The 25,751-nt window shown below is 51.3% G+C and overlaps 11 protein-coding genes across 11 annotated transcripts; 5 read left to right on the top strand and 6 right to left on the bottom strand.

Annotated features, from left to right (window-relative positions):
- Positions 1–530: 530 nt before the first annotated feature.
- N7471_009850 (uncharacterized protein) lies at positions 531–7,481 on the bottom strand (the record flags this gene model as incomplete). Its single annotated transcript, XM_057282569.1, has 1 exon — positions 531–7,481. One exon carries the CDS (start codon positions 7,479–7,481, stop codon positions 531–533), a length of 6,951 nt encoding a protein of 2,316 aa, XP_057133452.1.
- Positions 7,482–7,773: 292 nt separating this feature from the next.
- N7471_009849 (uncharacterized protein) lies at positions 7,774–8,061 on the top strand (the record flags this gene model as incomplete). The annotated part of the gene is made up of 2 exons (XM_057282568.1): positions 7,774–7,828; positions 7,904–8,061. 2 exons carry the CDS (start codon positions 7,774–7,776, stop codon positions 8,059–8,061), a joined length of 213 nt encoding a protein of 70 aa, XP_057133451.1.
- Positions 8,062–8,607: 546 nt separating this feature from the next.
- Positions 8,608–9,888, bottom strand: N7471_009848 (PAPA-1-like domain-containing protein; the record flags this gene model as incomplete). The annotated part of the gene is made up of 3 exons (XM_057282567.1): positions 8,608–8,859; positions 8,921–9,027; positions 9,084–9,888. The coding sequence occupies 3 exons, from the start codon at positions 9,886–9,888 to the stop codon at positions 8,608–8,610; spliced, it is 1,164 nt and encodes a 387-aa protein (XP_057133450.1).
- A 900-nt stretch (positions 9,889–10,788) lies between these two features.
- N7471_009847 (peroxisomal membrane protein PEX14) lies at positions 10,789–12,144 on the top strand (the record flags this gene model as incomplete). Its single annotated transcript, XM_057282566.1, has 1 exon — positions 10,789–12,144. One exon carries the CDS (start codon positions 10,789–10,791, stop codon positions 12,142–12,144), a length of 1,356 nt encoding a protein of 451 aa, XP_057133449.1.
- Positions 12,145–12,619: 475 nt separating this feature from the next.
- On the bottom strand, positions 12,620–16,867 carry sec31 (putative protein transport protein (SEC31); the record flags this gene model as incomplete). Its single annotated transcript, XM_057282565.1, has 8 exons — positions 12,620–12,664; positions 12,720–13,018; positions 13,070–15,824; positions 15,880–15,966; positions 16,026–16,259; positions 16,313–16,418; positions 16,481–16,597; positions 16,659–16,867. 8 exons carry the CDS (start codon positions 16,865–16,867, stop codon positions 12,620–12,622), a joined length of 3,852 nt encoding a protein of 1,283 aa, XP_057133448.1.
- A 442-nt stretch (positions 16,868–17,309) lies between these two features.
- Positions 17,310–17,827, top strand: N7471_009845 (RNA-binding protein; the record flags this gene model as incomplete). Its single annotated transcript, XM_057282564.1, has 2 exons — positions 17,310–17,630; positions 17,690–17,827. The coding sequence occupies 2 exons, from the start codon at positions 17,310–17,312 to the stop codon at positions 17,825–17,827; spliced, it is 459 nt and encodes a 152-aa protein (XP_057133447.1).
- A 278-nt stretch (positions 17,828–18,105) lies between these two features.
- N7471_009844 (uncharacterized protein) lies at positions 18,106–18,727 on the bottom strand (the record flags this gene model as incomplete). Its single annotated transcript, XM_057282563.1, has 5 exons — positions 18,106–18,205; positions 18,345–18,357; positions 18,420–18,482; positions 18,584–18,599; positions 18,668–18,727. The coding sequence occupies 5 exons, from the start codon at positions 18,725–18,727 to the stop codon at positions 18,106–18,108; spliced, it is 252 nt and encodes an 83-aa protein (XP_057133446.1).
- A 273-nt stretch (positions 18,728–19,000) lies between these two features.
- Positions 19,001–19,653, top strand: N7471_009843 (cytochrome c oxidase subunit VIb; the record flags this gene model as incomplete). Its single annotated transcript, XM_057282562.1, has 5 exons — positions 19,001–19,067; positions 19,259–19,289; positions 19,354–19,435; positions 19,496–19,559; positions 19,619–19,653. 5 exons carry the CDS (start codon positions 19,001–19,003, stop codon positions 19,651–19,653), a joined length of 279 nt encoding a protein of 92 aa, XP_057133445.1.
- A 698-nt stretch (positions 19,654–20,351) lies between these two features.
- N7471_009842 (uncharacterized protein) lies at positions 20,352–21,551 on the bottom strand (the record flags this gene model as incomplete). Its single annotated transcript, XM_057282561.1, has 4 exons — positions 20,352–21,047; positions 21,145–21,243; positions 21,334–21,338; positions 21,395–21,551. 4 exons carry the CDS (start codon positions 21,549–21,551, stop codon positions 20,352–20,354), a joined length of 957 nt encoding a protein of 318 aa, XP_057133444.1.
- A 1,094-nt stretch (positions 21,552–22,645) lies between these two features.
- On the top strand, positions 22,646–24,187 carry N7471_009841 (phenylalanine--tRNA ligase; the record flags this gene model as incomplete). Its single annotated transcript, XM_057282560.1, has 1 exon — positions 22,646–24,187. One exon carries the CDS (start codon positions 22,646–22,648, stop codon positions 24,185–24,187), a length of 1,542 nt encoding a protein of 513 aa, XP_057133443.1.
- Positions 24,188–24,753: 566 nt separating this feature from the next.
- grpE (mitochondrial nucleotide exchange factor MGE1) lies at positions 24,754–25,632 on the bottom strand (the record flags this gene model as incomplete). The annotated part of the gene is made up of 3 exons (XM_057282559.1): positions 24,754–24,786; positions 24,858–25,283; positions 25,366–25,632. 3 exons carry the CDS (start codon positions 25,630–25,632, stop codon positions 24,754–24,756), a joined length of 726 nt encoding a protein of 241 aa, XP_057133442.1.
- Between the last annotated feature and the right edge of the window lie 119 nt (positions 25,633–25,751).

Below are 25,751 nucleotides of genomic sequence, written 5' to 3'. Positions count from 1 at the left end.
CAGCCCTAATTCATCCTGGGCTGTTTGCACTGGACCCGTTGGCATAGCCCTTGCATAATGCATGACTCGGCTCCTTCTCAACATCCTCACCCAGACCGTCAAGGGTACTCCGTAGTTGTTATTAAATCTACTAGAGAAACCCATACAGTCAAAGGTCATACATAGAAAAGTCCTTTTCGCAAATTAAGCCATTTTCCGCCATTTTCCGTCGTCTAGCTAACAAACTGAAGGGGGGGGAATATCTCTCAAAACAGGCTTCTAAAAAGACATGTAAAAGGACTACCTGACAAGGCTACTAAAAAAGACCACTAAAAAGACCACTAAAAAGACCTGACAAGGCCGCATAAGCGGCCGACTATTCTTATAACGGGTACATTGAAAACCCGAAGACTATAGCCTCCATTATAGCAGCAACATTGTCAATATGGCACAAGATAACATTATTGATTCCTTTCTAATATTCGTGACACGTTAAACTTCCCCCAAGAACGCCGTGTATATAAAGAACGAAAAAAAAAAAAAACCACAGGTCAAGACAGTAACTGCAAAGCCTTTGCGCGATCAACGAATCCCTTCGCTGCATCCTCAAAACCCTTCTGCGATTCACTCCGACTAGCCACTAGAACAGCAATCTCAGGCTCGATTGCGACCTCTTGTGAATCATGACCGGGACGAGTAAAGTAGTACTTATCCTGATGATAAGACCATTTCCTGAGATAGGGCAGGAGGTCATTCGAGGCGAGGTTGTTGGCCGTGCCGAAGAGTTCGGTTTTCCTACTATCGGAGGGCGGCGGCGTTGCAGGGAATGTGATATGGGCACTGCTCGAGGACAAGTCTGCGTCTGGATCTGTGCTTTGTAGACATCTGCTCACGGCTTTCGTGAAATCGCGGATCCACTCGATGCGCGTGATAATACCCTCCCCTGCGCCAGTGGTCCGGTCGATATAATCCACCACCGGCAGGACCGAGGAGATCATGTCTAGGAAGGCGGCAAGCATGACTAAAGTTATAGGGCTTTGCAGACGGTGGCGTCGGGAGGCGACAACAGCCAGTGCTTGGCAGGAGGCTCGGCACACAACATCGATGATATCGATGACAGAAGATACACAGGCTGCATCAAGAGTGTCTATGTTACACAGCAAGTTCTTGAATTCCAGTGTAATGGTTTGGATGATGGGACGGCTGAGGATCCAGGAGGCGCGGTTGGGAAGGGTCGCTTCGAGATACGCTGGAAACACGCACTGCAATAGGACAGCGCGGAGAGTGGGTTTGTCGTGGTCTCCCGACTCGTAGGTGTTTTTCATCGATGTGTGCAATTGGTCAACCAGGTAGCTCTGTTGGCCGTCAATGGCGGCACGCTCGGAAATGCTCTGGACGAACCCGGTCAAGGTCTGGATCTCTTTGCTGGAAGATAACTTCGATTCGTAGCGTTTGAGCTTCGCAACAATGTAGCGTGGATCGGTAGACGGCAAAGGGAACGAAGCAGGGTCGGTGAAGAAGGGGTCGATGGGTTTGATGTCGCTGGTATGTTGCTGAAGGAAACCGATAACGCGTTGCACGAACTCGACGTATTCTCCTTGAGCAGCCTGCGCTGTCCCATTCCCTAGCTCTTGGTAGTTGTCTTTCATGGACGTCATCACCCGCTGAAGCATTTCGGAGTACTCTTGTTTCGTCACAGAAAAGTTCCGATTGCCAGAAAGTTCCATACCCTGGAGCTGCTCACGCATATTAGACGATAGGCTCGAGAGGAGGGATAGCCGCCGAGAGCCAATTTCCTCCAATGTGATTGCATATCGGCCAATCTTCTTATCCTTAGAGAACGGAAGATTGGCAAGCAAGGGATCTGTGGGACTTCCGTTCAGAAGCGCCTCCGTGAGACGATGTTGAAACTTCAACATCGAGGAACGCTCGACCAGCGATGACATCCACATACTCATGACTTGGATTCGGCAATCAGAAACAATCTGCGCGTCCTTTTCGATACATGCGGCAAGGAACAGCGGCGCAAACTTTCTTGTCTGAACTGTCTGTCGAAGCCGCGTCCAGGAATCATCGCCGAACTCGCTTAGATAATTGTCCCAATTTCGGAGGCGATGGCGAATGAGAACCTGGGCTATTGATGTCCAGCATTCTATCACGTTGAGAAGAATGGCATCGTCGGGACAATGGTCCTCGCCAAAGCAATTCGAAACGAGACGAGAGACAATCGGATGGAAAGCCTTCTGTACATGTTCAATACCTTCACTAAGGGAACTTTGCTGGTCCCAAACAGCCTGAATGGCATCCCAATCACCGAACTCCTGGCTGTCCTCATCAGTAGTCACCGCCGCAGGAGCATTTGATGTGGATGCAGCTGGAACATCTTTCTGGGTGTACGCTACCAAGACCTGCAGTGCCTCAGATACAACGACATTCACGCGCGGGAGCTTAGGGTTGAAAAGTGTAAGGATAGACTCAAACGGAGTGCTCAGGACAAGCCTGTGTGCATGCTCCAGTTTCGGAGCCAGTTGGACAGCAATCCGCAGCCCGCTAAGCGCGTTGCTCAACAAGGTCTCAATCTGCCGCTGATTCTGGGAGATTGTGCGTTCAACAAGCTGTTGAGAAACCCGATTGTCGCCTGTGTTTTGAGCCTCAATCTCTTTGCGAGCATATGAATGCTGTTGCTGCAGCTCTGTAACGAAATAGCCATACCAGTCTCCAAACGGATCGAGCCCCGAAACCTCTTCATCCGTAGAAAGCTTGAATCGAACAAGCCTTGACCATGAGCGCAAATTGATGCTGCACGCTTCACGATGTGAAGTGGCAGGATGGACCAGATTGCGTATCGTCTCCAGTCGAGGGCGACATCCATCAGGCACAGCCCAGTACAGGGTGCTGAGAAGATCATGGTGATTTCTTAGTGCATCAAGGTCCTCGTGCTGCAATGGCTGCTCTTTTGGGTAAACACGGCCATGATTGGGTAAAAGACGCCAGGCAAAGTTTCGAATCTTTTTCTTGTCATATATCTTCGCCAAGAAGCGGAGACCACTTGCTACAATCTTGAGAAATGTGTGGAAACACGGTTCCCCCACTCGGGCATCCAGGGAGGGATTGCTATCAAGTTCGTCAAGAAATGAAGGTGAGCCACGAGCTTCCTCGAGTTTCAGGTTGTGGAGGGTGTTCTTGGCGAAGAAGTCGAATAGCGTGTCCAGGATAGGTTTGCATTCTCTCCACCCCCAGGAATTGATAAGCCGATGACACCTGAGGAACAAGGTTCGACAGTAGCTGTTGTACGAAATGGGTTGTGCCCTAGAGTTGGACTCGAAATTGTCCAGGGCTGGGGCGAGGAGCCGTTTGGCTAATTTCCAATTGTCGTTGGTAGCTGTCAACTGATAGCCAGGGCGTACAGTCCCAAGCAGATCTATTTCGTTGAGAGGCAAGACAGTGAATATGCCACGCCATCCAACCTCCAGGCTGCCCACGTCCCTTTCGTTGCGAATAATTCCATTGTTGAAAGTCTCAAACTGGATATCTTCAAAGCAGCCCCTGTAGTTGTCTGAGCTGCGTAGAAGATGTTTGGTGACGACATAAGCCTCCACCGATGGATACTCATCGCGAATCCCCGACTCGCGGCATTCAGGCTCGTTGTTTTCTTTGAACAACGTTTTAAACTCAGAAGAACCGACTTTGGACGTGATCAAGCCTGCAACATCTCTAGCGGATATTTTGACAAGATCCAAAGCTTCAGTCGCAAGGGCAGGGCTGACGAGTCGATGAGAAGCAACTTGATAAATCTGGTTCGAGAAAATCATGTTGAAGCAAGCAATCTTGACGAGCCCGCTCTTGTTGTATTCGTCGCTAGACAAAAAGGCAGCCAACGGGTCTCTCACCTGGGAGATAAACCCCATTGCTCTAGTGACAAACCCCGTACGGTCAACCGGGTCGATGAAGACCAGGTTTCCCGTGATGTATTTGATCAACAACCTGTATAACCTCGATGCCACACCTAGAGCAGCCGTAATGCCCGTCTCTGGGGAGGTAACAGCACTTCGCTCGACATTATCGATTATCACATCGAAGACCTGCCCCATCTCCGATGATACTGTATCGTTCCAGCGACTCCATTGGAATGTCTCGTCTCTGAGCTCGATGGAGAATGGAGCGGCATCCCCATCGAAGTCCCGCTCTGCGATGTGCAACGAACGAGAAAATTCCCCGCTTCCTATGAAAGTACTCTCGTGAAAGAATGTATTGTCACGTAGGGATGGTACTCCGAAGTCGACCGGGTAGAAGCGTTGCCAGTTGAAAAGTCCGCCGACACTGAAAGACGAAGGACGTGCATGTACGACGGGCGTTATAGTAAGGGATTCTGAGTCATCGGAGACTATGGTAGCAGGATCTGGATTATGACGGAATTCATCGGCATCGAGATTGATTCGGTTTGGAGGATTCTTCTTCAACCGCCGTCGAGATACAGGGGCTTTTTGGGTTGGCGTTTGAGTTCGTGCTTCAGCTGAGGCGGTGGCGGCGGCGGCAGCAGCAGCAGCAGCAACAGAAGTATTCATGGGCGAGGAATTGCCTCCAGTACTCAATGATCCACTGTCGGAGACATATCGATCCAAGGTCAAGCTGGGCTTGTAAGGTTGAGATGTGCGCTGGTTTTTATAGTGTCGGTTAAGAATAGACAATGACTGGTTGAACATGGCGGGAACCACTTTCTGGCTTCTACCAGGGCCGGCCAAACTAGTCGCCGCAGGCCTAATGGTGTTCCTCTTCAAAGATGTTATGGCAACATTCCTAGGAATAACCCATGTGTGACCGTGCTGCTCTGGTTTTCGACGGGACGAGGACACGGTCACTGGGGCTTGGTTTGGCGGGACTGATACTGCGCTAGATTCAGGTGGCGCCTGTGCCTGTTCCGGTTCCACTGCGTTGGTGTTCGAAACATCAGTGTCTGCCTCTGCATCAATGAATCGGTTCGGTATCCGGCCGTTTGTAGTATTCGACTTAGCTCGAGCACTGAGAATCGAAAGATTGGTTGTCCAATCCCGGCGTTGGGGAGCTCTGGAACGAGGTGGGCTAATCTTGGCCTGCCGAATAGCTCCCCTTTTCCAATCTCGCAAAGACTCATTTGCATCCACTGTGTCTTCCCTTGAGGCCAGTCTCACGAACTTCTGAGTAGGGCTCTGCCTGCCTCCATCTTTGCGTGAGCGTGGTCGTCTTGTCGCTACCCTGAGCAGCCGCGATTGCTCTTTTCGAGGCCTCGTGGCAACATCTGGCGCATCCAATATTCCTATTCTTGGTCGCTGGGCAGTGGAATGTTTCTTGGTCCTTCGTGCTCCATACGAGGCATCGGTCATTCGGGTTTGTCGAGGTCTCTTCGGCTGTCTCTGCCCATAGAGCAAACTTTGTTTCGATTTCGGCCTTTTTAAACCGTTCGTTTTGTGCCGAGGAACTGTTGAGTTGCGCGGAACAGGCGCAAACATGTAGTCGACGCGATTATCCTCAGATATATCACCCCCCTCCAGCGCGAAGGGGTCTTCGAGATCGAGGGTGCCAGTCAGCCTCTGGCTGGAGTCATTGGCTATAGAGGCATTTCCTGTGGCATCATTGCGGTTGTCCTCATCGTCCGAGTCAGAATCTCCAAGATCAAACAAGCCTCTTGGTTGTTGCGTTTCTGGTTGCCTTGAGCGATCACCCTTTCGAATGAGCTTCCGCGCAACACCCTTTCCATCCGGTCGTTGCGAGGAAGCATGACGATCTAATTGCGAGGCTTTTTCTTTATCTGCGATTTTCTTCTGATTCAGTCGCGCATGTGACGCAGGGAGCGCTCCTCGGATCATTCGTTGGAAACGTCGAATTTCACGTTCTTCAGCATCTGACTTGGTTTCTTCTTGATCACTCTGGCTATTGGACGAGACGGACTGTACTTCCTCATCATCATCTGTACCCGCATCAGGTGATTGGACTTGGCCGGCTTCCTCTGTTTCTTGTGCCCCGGATTTCGCAACTTCTCCCGGCGGCGACCACCCACGAGGGAACCGGAACCCTCCTTCTGAGGCACGAGGGGTTCTTGAAGTCGAAGATAAACGCCCTACATTTGGGGGGCTAGATGACAAGTCATATACGGAGATACCGTTTTCATTCCCAGTAGCGGTATTGTTGTCTCTAATACCACGAGGTTTGGACGGGTTGTGCAAATTTCGACGTTCTTTGGGGGTTCCAGAATGAGAAGTCTTCTGGCGCTTTGCCAGATGAGCTTGCGATGGCCGAGGATGCTCCGAGTCGTTGTGTTCCCGTCCCTGCCCAGCAGATTGTGGGCGACGATGACGTTCATGTCTTACCGGCGGAAGATACTCTTCCAGGGGAGGACTTGACGGAGGTGCATCAGGATCATATGAATCTTGCCCTTGACTTTCATCAGTAACTTGCGGTCTTTGCTGTGCAGGTCGACCAAAAGGCTTGACGCCCCGCGCTTGCAGTTGCTGGGCAAACTTGAGCTGTTCCAGATGGTACGGGTGCATTTGGATGGCATTGCGCTTTCGGAATGTCCTTTGCGCAGCATGCGGTAATTCTCGCAACACTTCTTCGGGGATATCAAGGTGGGGCAATACATCGTTTGGGTTGGCATCTACTTCAACGAGCACTGCTTGCTGTAGATTTGCCTCCCTATCTGTCGGTCTTTCTGGTTCTGCCTCCATCACACCATCTGCGTGTACTTCTGTAGAATCCTTGGCCCGGGGAGAGCCAAAGGATGACGGTACAGAAGATAATGGAGAGTCATCTTCCGAAGCCTCCTGTAGTGGTGGTGATGGTAATGGTGGCGCCTCTATCGGCTGGACATGCTCGGCCACGGGCTTTTTCTTCCGAGTTGGCTGAGTGATCAGCACCAACTCATCAGGCGAGGAGCTCCGAGTACTTGAAGTTCCATCCTGTGTGTCGTCCTTTGAGATGTACGGCTCTCCTATAACTTGTGATTGGGAGGGCCGTACGGTCTTCAAGGGTTTCGGCGTAGACTCGCGGCTCGAGGGCTTTGATTGAGGCCTGTCATGTTCCTGTGATGACGTTGGAAAATCGTATATGCTGGCTGTATTCTTTGCGGAGGCATTGGTATTACGCAGCTCGGTGCTACGGCGATTCGTTGATTTCGTAGCCGACGATCGAAGTCCGTAAGTCTTGCGTCCTCTTCTATGTTTTGGTGTCGTTTCGTCATGCGCGGCATTTCTCAAGTGAGGACTTGCTCGATTCGTATCCCGACGAACCACCTCCTCTGTATCTGAAAGTGTGATGGAGCCATTCTCATCCCGAACGTGCTCGGGTTGTTCCTTCGTCACACTCCTCGTCCCTTCCTTCGGCGAGGATGAAGGGTTGTCGATATATTCGAGATTTTCGACAGCAGGGCTATGTTCTACATTGCCCTTCTTCGCATCTAGAGAATCGAAGCCATCTTCCTCGTCCGAGTCGGGGACATATCCTCGTTGTCGCCATGATTCCATTTGCATCCTTGGCGGGAATCCCCCATGTCTCTAAACAGTCATTGGGCGGTCTTAGTGCGATAAAAACGTGAGCGAAATAATTCTCGGGTCAAAATTCGCGAAACACAAGGAGATCAAACGTCGAACAGCTATTCAAACTGTCTGAAATGCAGGGAATTTGATTCCGACGCGTGCCAATGGAGCAATTTAGCAGACGCGCCGGCTGCTAATCAGCCAACTGATAACCGATTTCCCGCATCACCTCCGCAACCTCCAACCGCCAACTGCAAATCTCGACGTCTACCCCAATTCCTCCGAAATGAGTCGCAATTTCTTCCCTGCAATTTTCGCTATTGGCGTGGGTGTCTTCACAGGTAAATCTACTCTACAGCAAGGTTAGCTCATGTTTCGTATCAATCCCTAATCTCGAACTTTTCTATCTGCTCCAGGCTACTATACCTTCCAACCGACATTCCAGCAACTTCAATATGAGAAAGAGCACGCTCAAAAGACCTCACCTCCGTCTGATCCTCTTGCTCTGAACCAGAACACCGACGCTCTCCCCAAAGCCAGCTCTCAGCAAGATCCCAAGTCGGCGACTCAATGATGATGCCCGGGCTTCACCTTGAAGTGGCATTCTGAACACTGAATTGGCCTGGGTACCACCAAGCATGATTGTGCCAGTAGCCTGTTCTCTGCTGCTCTATTGGAAATCGTGCTCTTCCCCGTGCTCCGACGCCCCGGCGCACACGACACCATATGTCTCACTGTGCCACACTTGTCAGGTCTTTATGACCGGCCCTGGAGGCCGTTGTATATATGGAATTGGCGCAACGGCCAGTTCCAAAGTAATTGTGGGTAGAGTACTGGATCCTGGAATCGGTTAACCCACGTACTAGTGAAGGTTTCCCACTAATTGAATATAAAAGCCGGTTTTCTCGGCATATCTATGTGTACCTGGAATATTTGAAACAGTGGATGTATTGCATAACATTTAAACCTTGACATTTGGAAGAGGTATGTTTTGAACGCCATTCGCAGCACACGCAGAAAATCAACCCTAGTCCCTTGCAAATGATGTAGTCCATTCCCGAATACCTCAGTAGAAAATCCTTCCATAAGCGCCAATCCGTTGTAATTTCTGCATGTAACATCAAACTTCTTCAATCATTTTTCCCGCAGGAACTGTAGGTGCGCCGAAGACACGCCCAGTAGGTGTACCCAGCCATTCTTCTGGGACGCTGACTTTACAGCCATTTTGACTGCTAGTCCACCGGGCCATAGTAGGGTCGGCTTTCTCAGCCTCCGCGCCTTCTTGGCCGGGGGTGCCATCACCGGCCTCGGCAGCAGCTCGACCACGCCGCTTGGGGGCCTGCTTCTTTAGCAGTCGATTAATTGTGTCCATCTGTTGTTCAACGTTAGCGGCCGTTCTCCAAAGCATGTCTAAGGTGACTTTTTACGCATACCTTTTCCTCTTCATTCCGCTTCTCACTCAGATTCTTCCTTCGCCGCGCCATCTCTGCACGACGCATCTGGCGCTCCTCGGCGGTCAAATGCTTCTTGACCTGGGGCTCTATTCTTTAGTTAGCTTGAGTTTTGACAAATTGTTAATTGTCTGTAGTTTCTCACCCATTGGAAGTTGCAAGAAATCATTTCCGAGGTTTCCTCGCTGGCGCTTAGTGGTTTTGCCACTTTGCATAGCGAGGGCATCACTATCCATGTCGTCGTCTATTTCGTCTTCTTCGTCAAGTTCATCCAGATCATCAATGTTGATGTCTGGAACTGCAATTTCGTCCTGATCTTCACCCTCGGCTTCGGCATCTTCATCCGTATCGGAGATAGGCTCTTCCTCGTCTTCTTCTTCTTCTTCCTCTTCGTCCTCTTCCATTTCCATCTCCTTGGCCTCCACACTCTTGGGTGGCTTGGCGCGAGACGGAGGAGAGATCTTACCGCGCCTGGTAGGCGCCTGGGGCTGGACGTCGTCCATATCGATGTCGCCATCAGCGTCAGCGTCAGCGTCAGCATCTTCATCATCATCGTCATCCCCAGGCGCATCTTCATCATCGACTTCATCCTCTTCTTGATCGTCAATTTCTTCCTCGTCGCTTGTAGCAACTTCTACAATCTTCTTTCGGTTCCGACTGGAGCGGGGTCCCGAAACAATGGGATCTTCCTGGAACACATTGACTGAGCGCCGTCCAGCAGCACGGCCAGGACCCGTAGCTTCCCGCAATTTGCTGGAGGGCATTTTGACAGTAAGACGGAGAGATCTCTTTGTATCTCCTGAATTCAATGAAGATCGAGAGACCGAGACTAAGGCAGATGCGGAAGTAGATGCGCGAGTTTGTCTCGTAGACCTGGTGGTCATGTTAGCATCTGGTTCTGGGGTTTCATCTTGTGTCTTTCGCGATCGAAGAGATCGACGGAGCGACATGGTGGTGGCTTTATCGAGTGTGACAGAAGTCTTGGGGAAATGAAAATGCAAAAGCCAGAACAGAAAAAAGAAGCGGGACAGGGAAGGTCGATAAGCAAGTGTGTGGCAGTATGAACTAAGCCATTAAGCCTTTTGGGAGAGGGGGGAAGTCTGGAGAGCGAGAGAGAAGAAAGGAAGGATATCCAATCATTTCATCCACAGAGTGCGAGGCGGAGTTGCAAACCGGGAAGATACAGATTGCTTTTCTATACGGGATTTTTCCAGTGCGAACAAAGCGCACTGTTACAGGGGATCAGGCTTTTGGGGGTTGTTTCTCCTGGCTTCTCTTTGGGGTGTTTTGGGGTCTAGCCAACCCCGGGCTTGGGCAGATTGGAAGGAACACAAAACAACAAGATCAACGGGGGAAGCGCCATACTCACAGGTACTTTTCTCTAAAGTTTCAGATTCTCCAGGTGTCCAGTCGCTGACGCTGGATGAACGAATGAAGTACTGCGCGGTCCATTCTGCCGGGCGGTATCGAGTATATACGAATGCCATTTGAACTATATGGTGACGATCTTTCAATATGCAATTGATCTCTACAGATTGAATATAGAAGTAATTGGCGTAGAGCACTCTATAGCCTTCAATAGGACCCTGGAGTCAGGTGGTATGGCTTCGTCTCACAAACAGGGTATTTTCGGTCAAGGACGATGCAGGGTATCTTTTGGCTTCTACTTTGGATATTCAGATATAGCTACTGAAATACAATAAATACAATAAATACAACTAAAATAGAATTTATAACATTTATAACATTTATATAATTTATATATATCAGTGTGATTTCAAAATATACGATAATATTCTAATGTTGATGCCTCAGGTGTATGCCGGCGGAACAGCCGAGGTCGGGTTCACATGGCCCCAAGTCCGGGGAAGGTTCCCTCTCCTCTTTACAACACCCCAACGTCTTTGCTTTCTCATATCTCTGGCGAATGTGTAAGATACTTCATCATGCCTGACGACACATCCAAATCATCCTCTATCCCTTCATGGCAGAGACCCAATAAGACGGCCGAAGAGTCGCCTTCGCCGACCTCCGACGATGCGCCCGCAACTACAGCCTCCACATCCCGACAAGCTCTCCTGGACCAAGCATCCAAATTCCTAGAAGACGAGTCAATCCGTGATGCACCAACAGAGCGCAAAGTCTCATTCCTCGAGTCAAAAGGCCTGAGCTCAGACGATATCGAGCAGGTCCTCGGCATCTCTCGCAATGCAGAGGCGAGCAGCAGCTCAACCACAGCCGAGGACAAAACACAGGAAGAGATACCATCTACCTCACCCACTCAGTCCGAAGCCACCCCTTCTCCTCCTATCGCCTCTTCATCACCCTCCAACACTATGTCTTCACAACCAGCACCAGCACCAGTGCCAACGCCAACCCAAGCCTCCCGCGACGTCCCCCCAATAATCACCTACCCCGAATTCCTCTTCGAGTCATCCAAGCCGCCGCCCCTAGTGACAATGCGCAATCTCCTGTACACACTATACGGCGCCACAGGCCTAGGAGCAAGTCTGTACGGTGCAAGCGAGTACCTCGTGAAACCCATGCTAGCGAACCTAACAAGCGCACGACACGAGCTCGCCAGCACAGCAGAAGCGAACCTGCAAAAGCTAAACGAAAAGCTGGAGAAAACAGTATCCGTGATTCCAGCGGAGTTAACAGCGCGCAAGATCAAGCCCTACAGCGACGAAGAAGACGACGACGCCTCATCGATCACCTCGGACCCAACCGAGCTGTTCCACCGGGACGTCGCAACGCAGACGAGTCCAGAGCCCACTCCGGTACTCAGCGCCACCGAACCCGTCAACTCTGCGGACGCGGCGGCCGTCTCTCCATCGACAGCAGTTAACAATCACGTCAGCCGCGTTGAGTCTATTACCTCGAAGCTGCGCGAGATCGTTAACTCGGAGAAGGACGCGAGTACGCTGGATGACTCGATGCGTACGCGTCTCACCGAGCTGCATCATTACTGTGATGGGTTGATCTATAGTGGTCCTACGTACTCTTCTGGGTCGACGTATGGGGTCTGGAATTCCAATAACTCGGGCTCGAATGATAGCACTAGTATGCGGAAGGCGGAGGATGAGGCTATTGCTGGGTTTAGGGCTGATATTCGCGGTGTGAAGGGTGCGCTGTTGAGTGCGCGTAACTTCCCTGCTAGTCGGGGTGGACGGCTTGGTGGTGGTCTTCCCGTCGGTGGACGGTGATCGGGTTGGATCGTGGGTTTTTGGTGCGATTGTATGAATGTATATAGATTGCAATGGATTCTCTAGGTGGTTTATCCATGTTTATATGGGTTTATATCTTCATATGTTTGACCGCATCTACTAAATTACCGCCTAGATCCTAGTAATATATTTTCTTGACCGGTAAAGCGAAATCCATATTGACATTTGATCCATAACTATCTAGCAGTCTAAATCATCAGGCATCATGCAGTGAACACTATCAACCACACTTAAGAAACGTTGGAAAACTTGGGCCTTGCTCATGATCGGACTTATGCCCCAAGGAGAGAAGAGGAACGGAAAAAAATACGCAAGACATTAATTATAAAATGGACAAGAAAGGTGAGAAAATTTAGAGCAACGCTGAAGTATAGAGAAAACAAGGCCAGAAATACATAAGTTATACCAAGCCTTTAGCATTCCCTCCACTTGACAAGGTACAAGGGTGTGTCATTTACGGAGTAGCGCGGCTCATGCTAATCAGTCGCTTCACACCGACCTGTAATTATACTTGTTAGTGAGCGTTCAAAATTATAGGACCAAGGTTCACTCACCATCCAGTTGCCACATTCGTCAGTCCGGTTGGTCATGATATCAACATGAATATCGGAGGCAGCCTTGTAATCACGTTGCTGGAGAGCGCGGGCCAAGTTCGCCATGTCCTCAATGGTGTTCGGCTTGAGCAAGTCCTCGTTGTTGAGGTGATCAAAGAGGATGTTCAAGCGGCGCTCGGCATCATCAACCTGTGCCTTGAATGCCGCAGGGGCCCGGGTCTTGACGCGCTGCATGTCTGCCGATAGAATCTCGAAGACAGGCTGTGCGTTTGCAGGAATGTGTGAACGGTCACCGGGGGCTGTAAGGGTTAATTAGCTGGAATCAATTATTGTTAACTGGATTTACTCACGATACTTGGGAGCCGAAGGAGTTGGCCTCTGCGACTGGGCTGTGGGAGGCCGAGATCCTTGGGGTGGCGGCGGGATGCCCTGGGCCATAGGCGGAGGCTGTGTAGCAATGGGCGTGGTGGGCCCATATGGGTTTGCCGCGGGGGGTTGTGATACTGCTTGTGGGGCATATGGCGAGGCAACGGCCTGGGGAGGCGGAGCCACCGGGCCACGAGTCTGCAGTTGCGGGTTTGCAGCCTGGGCTGCCTGGGTTGCCGGGCTTGGTGCATACCGGTTGGTTGGGGGTGGCATGCTAGGAGGAGCGTTGTAGGGCGACGCTCCGCGGGGGATGGATGCCGGGGGAGCCATTGTTGACCCCTGAGCCAACGGCGGTGACTGAGGGAGAGAGGCGTATGGGTTGGCAGGGGGCGGCGGGGAAGGCCCAGGCATGTGAGATCCGGCCTGCGCACCAGATAGCGGCGACATCATGCGCGGCGGAGGCACAGAGCCCACCTTTGGTGGGGGAGGCACGGATGGTGCGCGCGGAGCACCAACCGGGGGAGGTCCCTGGGCCAGATTCGGTGACTGGTTGGGGAAAGGAGAGGCGATGGGTGCAGAGGCTGCGGCAGGAGTTCCACGGCGGGGTGTAGGTGCCTTCGCAAAGCCTTCAGGCAAATCATTCCATGCAGGAAGGCCAGTGGCCGTGGTGTATGTTGTGACTGTGTTGCCCGGCGACTGGTTAGATGACGCGCGAGGAGGGGGAGGGACACCAGCACCTGTGGGCTGTTGTCCGCCGAATTGCTGCCCGCCGAATGCAGATGGTGGAGCATAACTGGTAGGTCTCATGCCCTGAGTTGGCTGATACCCAGCTGCTCCACCGTAGGCGCCTCCCGTCGACATATTAGCGTAGGGGTTGGCAGGCTGAGCTGGCGAGGAGGTCGTTTGGGGGCCATATGGGTTAGCCTGCTGAGAAACAGCAGGCGCAGTAGGCGCATACATGTTAGGAGCAGCAGCCGGTGTTGGAGTAGCAGCAGGGTTGTAAATTTGCTGCGGCTGGTACAAATTGGGCTGTTGCGGGAGGGGCTTGAAGGCAGATTTGGCTCCGACAGCGGCCTGGGCCTTCTGGGGTGCCTGTCTCGTGGCAAGCTTGATGCGGTTGCGAGCCACCTCAGCTTCAGGGTGCTTCTCGGGGACAAGGTCGAGGTACTTCTGAGCAATTTGCAGGCGTCCATGGGTAGCGACAACATCGGCATATTCAATGTACTTGTCGTACAAGACGCTCAAGCGCCAATCCGAGTCCTTGTTTCGCTCCGTATCCTGGAACTTGGTGACTTGGCGGAAGATGGTAACCTTCTCGATCAGGCCCTGCAGAGCACGGACATGAATAGAGAAGGAAGAGTTGTCAGTGTTGCTTTCAATTCCTTTCTGCTCATTCTCGCGGAGTTCCTCAACCCAGACTGCAACAACCTTCTCAAGCTTCGAGCCTGCCAAGAAGCAGAAAGAAGCATCCTTGCGGGCGCTCTTATCATCGCTGTTCTGGATCTGCTCCTCTAGGCGGTCACCGAGAGCATCGCAGAGATCAGGGAATTCCTTCTCGTCGGCAAAGGTACACAAGGCAGCCATAACTTCCTTCCAGTTGGACAAGTCGGCATTATGCACCACATCCCACAGGTTCTTACCCACAATAGACGCGAGCAAGCGCATGTAGTTCGGACCGCCAGCCTGCTTGGAGAAGTAGTACTCCTGTGCCTTTTCGATGCACTTTGGGCCACCGCAAATGGCAATCATGAAAGCATCGGACATCTTATCCTCTCGGAGGGCAACATCTAGAGCTTTCTCGAACTCTCCAAGGAGCAAAGCCCGAGTAATTTGTTGCTCTGCCGGGCTTTCTGAGCCATTGAAAATTTGGAATGGGTTGTTGGTTTGGGCACCCTTGGAAGCAGCCAGTTCAGAAAGGAAGCTGTCACCTTCGGGATTGGCATCGAACATGGATTGCAAGCGCTTGTGCTTCTTAACCCCAGCCGGTTTGGCGGCGGCGCGGTTGGTGACCTCGCCTTCCTTCTTGTCCAAGCCAAGCTGCGCGAGACTATCGGCGGCCTCATCAGCCTGATCCTGGAATCCCAGGTACTCTATCAAGCCCTTACGTGGGTTTTCGGAGATCAAAGCCTGCATCACCTTCCAGTCTGCCTTTTCTGCTTCATTGGAAGCACCTGAAGCACGCGACTCACAAAGAGTACGAATATCGCCCTCTTTCAATGCAGTCTCAAAACTCTCGGTGGCATTGCCAACGGTCTCATCAACCTCGAACGATGTGATTTTGATACTGGATGTACGAGAGCCCTTCTCTGTCAGACCGAAGGAAACGACCCGACCTCCAAAGCCAAATGTAGCACCACAGGGCCGCTCTAGCCAGCGAGGGGCCTTCGGGAGAGAGAACTTGGAGACCTGGGGCTGCGTTTGCGCCTTGTTGAAGAAGTCTTCGCCATCCAAGGCTTGGTTGTGATCGGCGATGGCCTGGGCGTTATCACTCTTCGTGTTCTGCAGGGTCTGGACACAGATCTTTCCATCAAACGACGCGGTTGCAAAGAAGTTCGGGTTGTGGGGGTTCCAGCGGGTCTGGAAGGTCCAGTTCGTGACAACGGGGAACTCTCCGTATGCTTGGCCGGTTTGCGGGTTCCAACAGATATTACGGTTATCTTTGCCGGAAGACAGGAGGAGATCTGGATCATGCTCACACCAAGAAAGTGAGAGCACACCGGACTCGTGACCGGTGAGTGTCTATACAAATAATATCAGTATTAAGTCACACCTGGGCTTTGAAAGAGTAACATACCCGCTCCGGGGCGTGGGAGTTGCGGAGGTCCCAGACATAGAGCACTGGGTCTGACTCGAGGGGTGACGATGTAATAAGCTTTGTGGGCTAGACGTGAAAAAATGGTCAGCAATTCTGGAAAAACCACGTAGGAGGTGCCAACGTACCCTCTCGGGGTCCCATGCGACTGCGCTGACAGCCTTCCGGGACTTGTTGTTCAGTGTCAGACTCTCTTTTTTCGTCTTGACATCCCAGACCGTCACAAAGCCGGAGCTGCTACCAGTGACCAGAATATGAGGAACCTTCCTGTTCCAATCCAAGCAGTCGATATCATCTGTGCGGGCCGCGTTGTTGCCCAACCGGAATGGGTTCTCGATGTTGTTTAGATCCCAGATGAACAGCTATCCAGTAATTAGCCACATATCCAACCTGTTATCCTCGAATTGCAGCCTACCTCTCCTTGTGCGCCACCGGTTGCCAGAAGGTTTGGGTGTTTCGGGTTGAACTGAAGGGTCTTGATGGCGCCGCTGTGTTTAGTGGTTCTTGAGATCAACGCATCACTGAAATTGAACGATCAGCAAAGTATCCCGTGGTATAGTTCATATGTAGAGGTTCAACCAACCTGGATCCAGCAAGTAGCTTATCGGCATCCCACAACTCCAGCGAGCCATTCTCCAAGCCACCCGCAATCACACCCCGTTTGTTGTCTTCGGACGTTGTCCAGGCCACATCATTGAAGCTAGTTTCATTAATCAGTCAGCATGCTCATCTTCATTCAAGTCCCCAAAGACAAAACTTACCCAGAGTCCGTATCGACCTTAGCTAGCGGATGCAGCTCCTCGCTCGCGTCCTCGCGGTCAAGGCCCAGATCCCACAGTTCAAGGCATGTCTTGTTAGAAAAGTCGGCGTCAACAGCGCCGGCGCGAGTTCCAGTTGCGATCAATGGCGACGCAGCGCCAGGCGACCAGGCGAACGTGGCCGTCCTTGGGATTTCCCTCAGACGCACCATGATGATGGCAGAGGAGGTATGTTTTGGTGAGGATCGAGACCAATAGAGTATGTGAAAGGTTTCTCCTAAGGAACAATGAAACTCAAGAAATGAGGTAGGAGAGGGATCAAGAACCACCCCCTATGAATAATTGACAATGGGGTGATAGTCTAGATGTTCCAAGTATAGCAGTAACCAAGTGGCCTCCTGGACTTGGAGGGACCGGGGAACGCGCGCTAGACCGCTTTGAGACTCGCCAAAACACTCTCCGAGGTGAGCTGCACGTGATATCAGTCTTCCGTTCTGGGCTGATAGCAAGATACAGCTTGGATTCAGAGTCTCGAACACAAAAGCTTTCTTTGTCGTTGCACGCACTTTTCTCTTCTAATATTCTGTGCGATCTCGCCACATCGCCACCCAAATCAAACACCTACCAATTTGACCCGAAGCGCAACTACACATCATGAGCGAAACCACGCGGCTCAAGAGCACCGTCTACGTCGGTGGTCTTGACCAGGGAGTGACCGTGCACACACTTGCGGAAGCTTTCGTTCCATTCGGCGAAGTTGTTGATATCTCACTGCCCAAACCGGACCAACCCAACTCGGCTGAAGTTCACCGCGGATTTGGATATGTGGAATTTGATCTGCCGCAAGACGCCAAAGAGGCAATCGACAATATGGATGGTAGCGAGATCTACGGGCGCACCATCAAAGTCGCCGCTGCAAAGCCGCAGAAGGATGCCAACGAAGGACTCGGCAGCAAGACCGCGATCTGGGAACAGGTTCGTTGGGTTCGATTCTATATCTAACCTCAATCTATACTAACCGACATATTCTACAGGAGGGGTACTTGGCCAAGCATGCCGTCAGCGAGGAGGATCGGGAAGTGGCGGAGGAGGCTCAGGCTGCAAACAGTCGTCCCCAAGATCCTATGCAGGGATTGGAACAATTAGATGTTGCTGGGCCGAAGCCCGAGTGAAGCACGCTACACTTTACGATAGCTACGACGAAGATGACAAACAAAAAGCAGAAGTCCCACACGATAGTACAATTTGCCAATTATACCACAGGATTCAGGCTCGGGAAGCCGGAATATGTACACGGACTCCAATCTCAAGCCCGTTCCTTTTTTGCTCCACTGGTTTTTCTCAAATCATGCCCATCGGCTTCAAATTCTCCTAATGAACAATACAAGCGGCAAGAATCCAAAAACTGCAGATCGCATTCTGAGAACTCAAAGAAACATGGTGGTACAATTTAGTGCTCACGGCTCTCGGGGCTGTTGCGGTAGAGACGCAGGGTCTTGTCGGTCATCAGCTTCTTGCCTGAAGAGTAGATGGCGGCACCAATGGCAACACTGAGATTATAAGTTAGCATCAGGGAAAGATAAGTTTGATTGCCGGTGATGGGATATAGGGGAATGAAATTCCGGCATGTGTCGGGCATGTGCTCCCGGAATCAAGCGGCAAATAGTATCAAACAGGGTATTAACGTACGCAAGGACGAAGCCTAAATAACAAACAGCCTGTTAGCCCAATTTCCGATCACGAAGCCATGACTATAGCACATACCGATAGGGAGCAACTCGGGGGGCACACGCTTGAGCTGGCGCAGACGCTGGGAGATAGTGTGAGCTGTAGGCGCATGGTTAGTTCATTGACTGTCCCCATAAAAGTAAAGCCATTTCTCCATGACTTCGTTGATCACCGGATCTAGTGATCTCAGAGACGCATACCACTTTGTGGCTCCTTCTACAGACATGAGTTAGTAACCGAGGGATCGTATGATCACAACACCACTGCCGAAGGGAAGAACATACAGGAGTAGGGAAAGCAAAAGCCCGGGTGGGCTGCATCCGCAGCATGCGAGTGGGATACATGGCGAGATCTGTGGTTCAACTCTGGAGAAGCAGAAGAAGAGTGGGATAGAGGACGAGGTTGGAACACCAGCTTTCCGAGAACGTGACTGGCTCGGGTGTAAAAGCGAGACGCTGAGTGGCTCTCGCTTGACCGCCCGCGGTCATATCCGGCACTTCACAGCTTCAATCACCCAACGTCGCTCTTCCCGGCTCTCTTTCTCCCCTCCTCTCTTTCCACTCCACTTCAATTCTTTCCCTCGTGTGTTGTTTCTCTCGAAGCTACACATCGCAAATATGGGTGCTATTCCGGAAGCCGACCCCGATGAGGTCCTCGAGACCAAGCCCTTCAAGTTCGTCACTGGTAAGTCCACTACCCCCTCCCGAGAAAACCGGGGCCAGGAGCCCTATAGAGAGTCAATGGCTAATTTAATTGCAGCTGGTGCGTAAACCTTGATATTTTCCCGCTTCTTTCGCTCGTCGCATGCGCGTGGACCGATATCCCCCGATCAGCTGATGTGTGGTGTAAATTGACAATTTTCGATCGAATCGCAGGCTACGATGCCCGTTTCCCCCAGCAGAACCAGTACGTGATAAGCTGTTATTTGGCTGTCTTTTTCATATTTATCTAACGCTGATTCGCTCCGCAGGACCAAGCACTGCTGGCAGAACTATGTCGACTACTACAAGTGTACCACTGCCAAGGGCGAGGACTTCCGCCCCTGCAAGCAGGTAATTTCGACACCGACAATATCCTCGAATCCCAACAGCTTCTAACAGCTTCTCTCGCAGTTCTACCACTCCTTCCGCTCTCTTTGCCCCAAGGCCTGGACCGATCGTTGGGACGGTCAGCGCGGTACGCATCTCCAAGTCTCCTCTGGATATGTGTTTATTTATACTAACTTGTTTTAACAGAGGCTGGCAACTTCCCTGTCCACCTTGACAAGTAGATAACCAACAGCTGTTTTTTTCGTTGGTCAAGTGAGCCGTGTCAAATTTTATGTATCGACAAGTTCCAATGTACTCTACTGGGTCACGCGGGGACACAACCCCCATATTTCCTAAGTTGTTCCGTCCGTCCAAGGCAAGAAAGGGTGTTTATAAACTCGTCGTATTGTAAAGAGAAATGTGTTGTTAGCTAGTGCTTGTTCTGACTATTTTGAAGCATGGGCAGTCCCTACATCTTTCATCAGTAGACGCTCGCAATAATTGTGAACCGTGGCTTGGGAATATAATTAGAAAGTCGAGTAGAAACCATGTCGTCCTTGCGGAAATGCTCTGAATGCGATTCAGTGTGTGTGTATCTAATTCTATGTAATCCCAGCTCTAACAAGAAAAATACATAATCCAGCACACTATACAAAACCACAGGGTCATGTTCTAGATATGCTCCACGGCCGTCCTCGGCCATCATTCGAATCTCCGATGAAAGAAACATCCGAAAGAATGCAAGCTATATACAAGCCAAAATGAAAATGGTGTGCGCGAGTCTCAAAGTGCACCACCCAAATAGAAAACCAGAGAAAATGACAAAAAAATCGTATATACCGAGAATATATCGGACAGAGGGCGTAAATGCTGTTGTAAGATTGGGAAGAATCGGCGGGAAAAAAAGAGTCACAAAAAGGAATGATCACTCTTTGGATCTTTAGATGCCCTTCAGCTTGCGGTAGAGCTTCTTGTGCTCCTCGAGGAAGAGGAAAGTGGCAATGGTATGGGGACCAAGGCGGATAAAGCTAGGCACCCAGCCACGGAAAGTCCACCCCAGGCCTTCCTTGCGGCAGATATCACGCAGAAGACTAACGATAGTATGACCAGCGCCCTCCGCATGAGAAGCCGTCATAATGCGAGTCTTGATCACGTCTACGGGGCTGCAGACAGTGGTCGCAACGAAGCCCGCCATGAACGAGGCTGTGAAGTGTGTGCCCAGATTATCAGCCATGCCGGCCTTCTCGATACACATGCGCTTAAAGGTATCGTAAGAAGCGAGCTGCGAGGCAGTCATCAGGATTGCGCGGGTGGAGTTAGGCCACACTCCGCGGAAAAGAGAACTGAATCCCTCTGTCCGGGTCATCTGGACGAGCCCGTGGATTGCGTTTCGGTAGTTGCGGCGCTGGGCGGGAGGGAGGGATGCGTCGTGTTGCATGCGGACGTTCATCACATCAGCTGGATTGCCTGCAAAGCCGCCGATGAATCCGGAGGCAGAGGCAATGCCGATGAGAGTAAGCATGCTTGGTGCGCCGGCGGGGTCTGAGGTGGGCGAGGCAACGCGCGACTTCAATTCTTCGTAGATACCGAAGCGCGTTGTGGAGTATGTGATTTGACGTAGCATCGCGGCGGACAACTATACCATATCCAATCGGTTCTTCGTTAGCCAACTGTGCCCGTTTACTGATAGCCATGGGTATTCGCTATCGACCGGATTTTGGGATCGCACATACACCACTGTATAATCCCGTGAAGCCACTATTCTTCACGATGTGTACAAATGTCCCGACCATGGTTTTTGGCGCATCAGGCGCACGAGTCTGTAACCGGACCTATTATGCGACAAACAGATATCAGCGTCGGGGCTCGGAATCGCGGTCATGAATGACGCATCGGACAAACGGCTGGGGGCTTGCAATTACCTTAACTGTGGGCGCAAAGTCAGCATATAGTATATAATTGAGGGAAGGAATAAGAACATACCTAAATCTAACGGGTGCGTCACGGACGCGGCAAAGCATGAGGCCGAACCCCCAAACCAAAACGGGTAATGCACCTGCTTCGGTTTTGACTGCGGCGTCTGAACGGGCACGACCCGGGAGTGAGGAGAAACCTGCAACATCTTGCCGCTGTCTGCCATCCTGGGAAACAAGATCCCCTAAATATACACAGTTTTTTTAAAAAAAGGCGGGGAGAGAGTGATTCCAAAAATGTAATATTTTTTTACTGGCCTTTTCTCGGCTTTTACGAACGTGACTTGACGTAATTTTTGGCTCTTTAAATACCGACGGAGACAAATCAGAACTCCGAAGCCACTCGGCCACCCGAATATAAAAGGAACAGCCAATCACATCAAGTGACTTGATGGGGGTTCATCATTTGCACCAATCATATTCTCGGGTTTGCGGTCTTTTCGTTTGCCCCGGACATCATCTTGTATGGAACATACAGCCCTGGCCCAAACCCCTCAGAGACCCTGTATATAGTCCTTTCTCGGTCTTTGAAATGGATACCGAGGGTATCTTTGCACATACAGCCATTATAATAATGACTTCAATCGAGCTGATATGACGAGATCGGCTATCAAGCTGATCTTCGGAGTTTTTACGGATATTGGGCGGTTGGCGTCGGACTACCGAGGGGTTCTGCAGGAGGGGCAAGATACCAGATGCATAAAGGCTAATTGGGGAGGTATTACCTAGGTATGGGTGTGAGTGATGTAATCGCGGTATCAAAGGTACAAAATATCCTACTGACTAGAATTAGAGCTCCTCTAATACAATATATTGTTCCGCTTCCTCGGAGCAAATGCGATAGATAGTATTTGTATCCAGTCGTTGTCGCACATAAAAGAAAAACAAAGAGGTGGAATAGGATGCAATATCAATCAAACTGTTTGTTTTTCTTCTGACCCAAGTATATATACTAAAACATATGTATAATTTATCAAGTGATGATGCAAACTGCATACATAGTTAATAAACAGAGAACCTCAATGTAGATATGTGAAGGTAAAAATGGCTCGGGCTGCTAGCTGTAGCAACCGTAGAGAAATGCAAACATCTTTAATCATAAGCCTCTCTCTTCTAGAAAGAGGTAAATGCTAAGCTTTCTATCTTTTTTGTTGTGCAGATTGACTCGACAAATGTACTTCGGAGACTAATTTTGCCGACCCGAACATGTGTTGATAGCCTCGATAGACAACTTGCAATTCTCACAACGTCCAACTCAACCATGAGGCTATTCGCTACCGGTCGAGCCCTGCGTGCGAGCAGTGGCCGTTGGTCAATTGCCTCAATCCGGCCCCAAATCGCCATTCCGCGCTCCCTCCCACTGACTCCCATTCTCTCCCGCAACCGCGAATGGAGCTCAACCACAGCTCGCCGGAGTGAACAGAAAGCAACCACTACCTCCAAAACACCCCAGCAACAATCGAGCCTCAAACTCGAAGGGCAGACCTACTCAACCGACCAGTGGACCAACACCCCCGATACAATCCTGTCTCATATCGGCCGACGACTTTACCTCGACGACAACCACCCTCTCGCCATTACACGCAAACTCATCGAAAGCCAATTCGCAAGCCCAAGCTATGGCAACTACTCAGAGAAGAACCCCGTCGTCTCAACAAGACAAAACTTCGACGTCCTCGGCTTCCCCGCGGACCACCCGGGCCGCAGCCGCACAGATACCTACTACGTGAACGACAAGACAGTGCTGCGCACCCACACGAGCGCCCACCAGCAGGCGTATTTCCAGCAAATCGCCCGCAACGAACACACCCGCCCCGAGGAGGTCGGATACACCGTGATCGCCGACGTGTACCGTCGCGACGCGATCGACCGCAGCCACTACCCCGTCTTCCACCAGATGGAGGGCGCGATGCTGTGGAAGCGACCTGCGAACCCACTCTCCGCCTCGTCCGAGACAGCAGCGAGGATCATGGCTGATGTGGAGAAGATCCCGCGCCACGACGTCGTAGTCGAGGATCCGAACCCGACTATCCACGCGCAGCGGAACCCGCTGCAGGACGAGCACCACAGCGCCGAGGAGGTCGAGGCTGTGAGCGCGCACCTCAAGCGTTCCCTCGAGCGGATGGTGATCAAGATCTTCACGGAAGCCAGCAAGGCCGCTGCGGCGAGTAGCGGCGGCGCGGAGCAGGAGCCGCTCAAGGTGCGCTGGGTCGAGGCTTACTTCCCGTTCACCAGCCCGTCCTGGGAGCTGGAGGTGTTCTGGCAAGATGAGTGGCTGGAGATTCTGGGGTGTGGTGTTATCAAGCAGGATCTGTTGATCAACTCTGACGTGCCGGACCGGATTGGGTGGGCGTTTGGACTGGGTATTGAGCGGATTGCTATGCTTCTTTTCAATATTCCTGATATCCGGCTGTTCTGGTCGCGGGATGAGCGGTTCTTGTCGCAGTTCCGGGCTGGCCATATTGCTCGCTTCGAGCCTTTCTCTAAGCACCCGGCTTGCTATAAGGATGTTGCTTTCTGGTTGCCTCCTGCGGCTGTGACGGGTGGTAGCAGTGCTGCTGGTGGGGGTGTGCCTTTCCATGAGAATGATATTATGGAGATTGTTCGTGGGATTGGTGGGGATCTTGTTGAGGATGTTACTCTCATTGATGAGTTTACGCATCCCAAGACTTCGCGCAAGAGCATGTGCTACCGCATTAACTACCGGAGCTTGGAGCGGACTTTGACGAATGAGGAGAGCAATGAGATGCACCTAAAGGTCCGGGAGAAGCTAGTTGAAGAGCTTGGAGTTGAGCTGAGGTGAGCTTGGAGATTGTTGGGTTATACTTTGTACTATACTGTGATTATTATGGAAAATATGTAAGATATAGCATTCCTCTCATTAGGCCAATATCGATATATGGATATTATTAAGCTAAAGTTCCATATATGTAGACCATAGCCAGCTTTGTCTTTGATTAGAGTTTAATTTAGGGGTTGCCGAATGCGGAAGGAGAATGAAGACACCGGAGGCTATGGCAGTGCCCCGAAGAAGTGTGTATTATACAGTGAGGAGGAGAGAGTTATCAGGGGTCATAAGAGGTACAGACGTCACAAAACAAGTGAAAACACACCACCAACATGAGACAATCCGTACGCCTCCAGACACATGCAACAAGGGTGTATCATACAGCCGAATTCAAGAGACGAGCAGAAAGATAGCAAGGAAGAGTACTTTTCCCGGGTCCAAAAGCCAGCCGTATCCGAGCATAAAACCCTATCGTGATCATGATGTATGACATATGGTACAGAGACAAGTAAAGAAGAGTGAAAAGGCGGGAAGGATCAGGGAAGGTCGAAGGATTAAGAATCGAAGTTTTTGCCGACGATTTAAGCGTTCTTGACGACACCAACCTTGGCAGCCTATAAGAAAGAAGAAAGCAGTTAGTCACAATACTCCGTTAGAATTTTGGATCTTAGTATGTGGAACTCACCCGCAGAACGCGGCCATTAAGACGGAAGCCCTTGCTCTGGACGTGCATAACATCACCGTCCTCGAGACCAGCAGCCGGGGCCATGAAGGTAGCCTCGTGCAAGTTTGCGTCGAACTTCTGGGCCTTGCCGTCGACCTGCTCACCGGGGTCGAAGCGCTCGAGACCGTGCTTCTGGAGGGTGTTGAGGAGGATGTGCTGGGTCATGTTGAGACCGGCGACGAGATCGAGGAGGTCCTTGTTCTCTTCGGTCTTAGCAGCGGTGATCTTGTCCTCGGGCACGGCCAGCAGCGCGCGGTCGAAGTTGTCGATGCTGTCGAGGAGGTCCTTGGCGAAACCCTGGATGGCGAACTTGCGGGCGGCCTCCATGTCGCGCTTGTTGCGCTCAACGAGGTTGCGGGATTCGGCGACAGAGCGGAGCCATTTGTCCTAATGGAAAGTTCGGATTAATATTCGTCTGCGAAAGAGCTGTGGAGCTACCCGTAGCAGTAAATACGGGGAAATAGCTTACCTTGAACTCAATGGCTTCCTTGGTCTTCTGTTCGAGCTCCTTCTTGACGGGGTCCTCGGCCTCTGCGTTCTCTGCGTTCTCGGCTTCGGTGGCTTCCTTGGTCTCCGTTGAGTAGAGACGGGTAGACCGGGGAGCGAATGGCCGGATAGCCGGCAGACGTGGTTGTTGTGTGGTCCGTCGCAGCGCCAGCGATGCGGTGGAGGGAGAGGAGGTGGAGAGGATGGAGCGGGCGGCCTGAGCCTGTCTGAGGATGGTTCGTTGGAACATTATGAATAGTGATATGTGGAATTGAGAATAGAGACTCAGTGAACTGGAAGCGGAATCATTTGTCCTCGGACAAATTTAATCGGGAATCACCTGACCGCCTTGGCAAGGAAAAACGCTGG

Source organism: Penicillium samsonianum (genome assembly GCF_028829775.1).
Source record: "Penicillium samsonianum strain IBT 33392 chromosome Unknown utg000005l_segment0_segment0, whole genome shotgun sequence".
NCBI lineage: Eukaryota > Fungi > Ascomycota > Eurotiomycetes > Eurotiales > Aspergillaceae > Penicillium > Penicillium samsonianum.
Note: the sequence above shows the minus strand (reverse complement) of the source record. Positions and strands in the feature narration are given on the sequence as shown.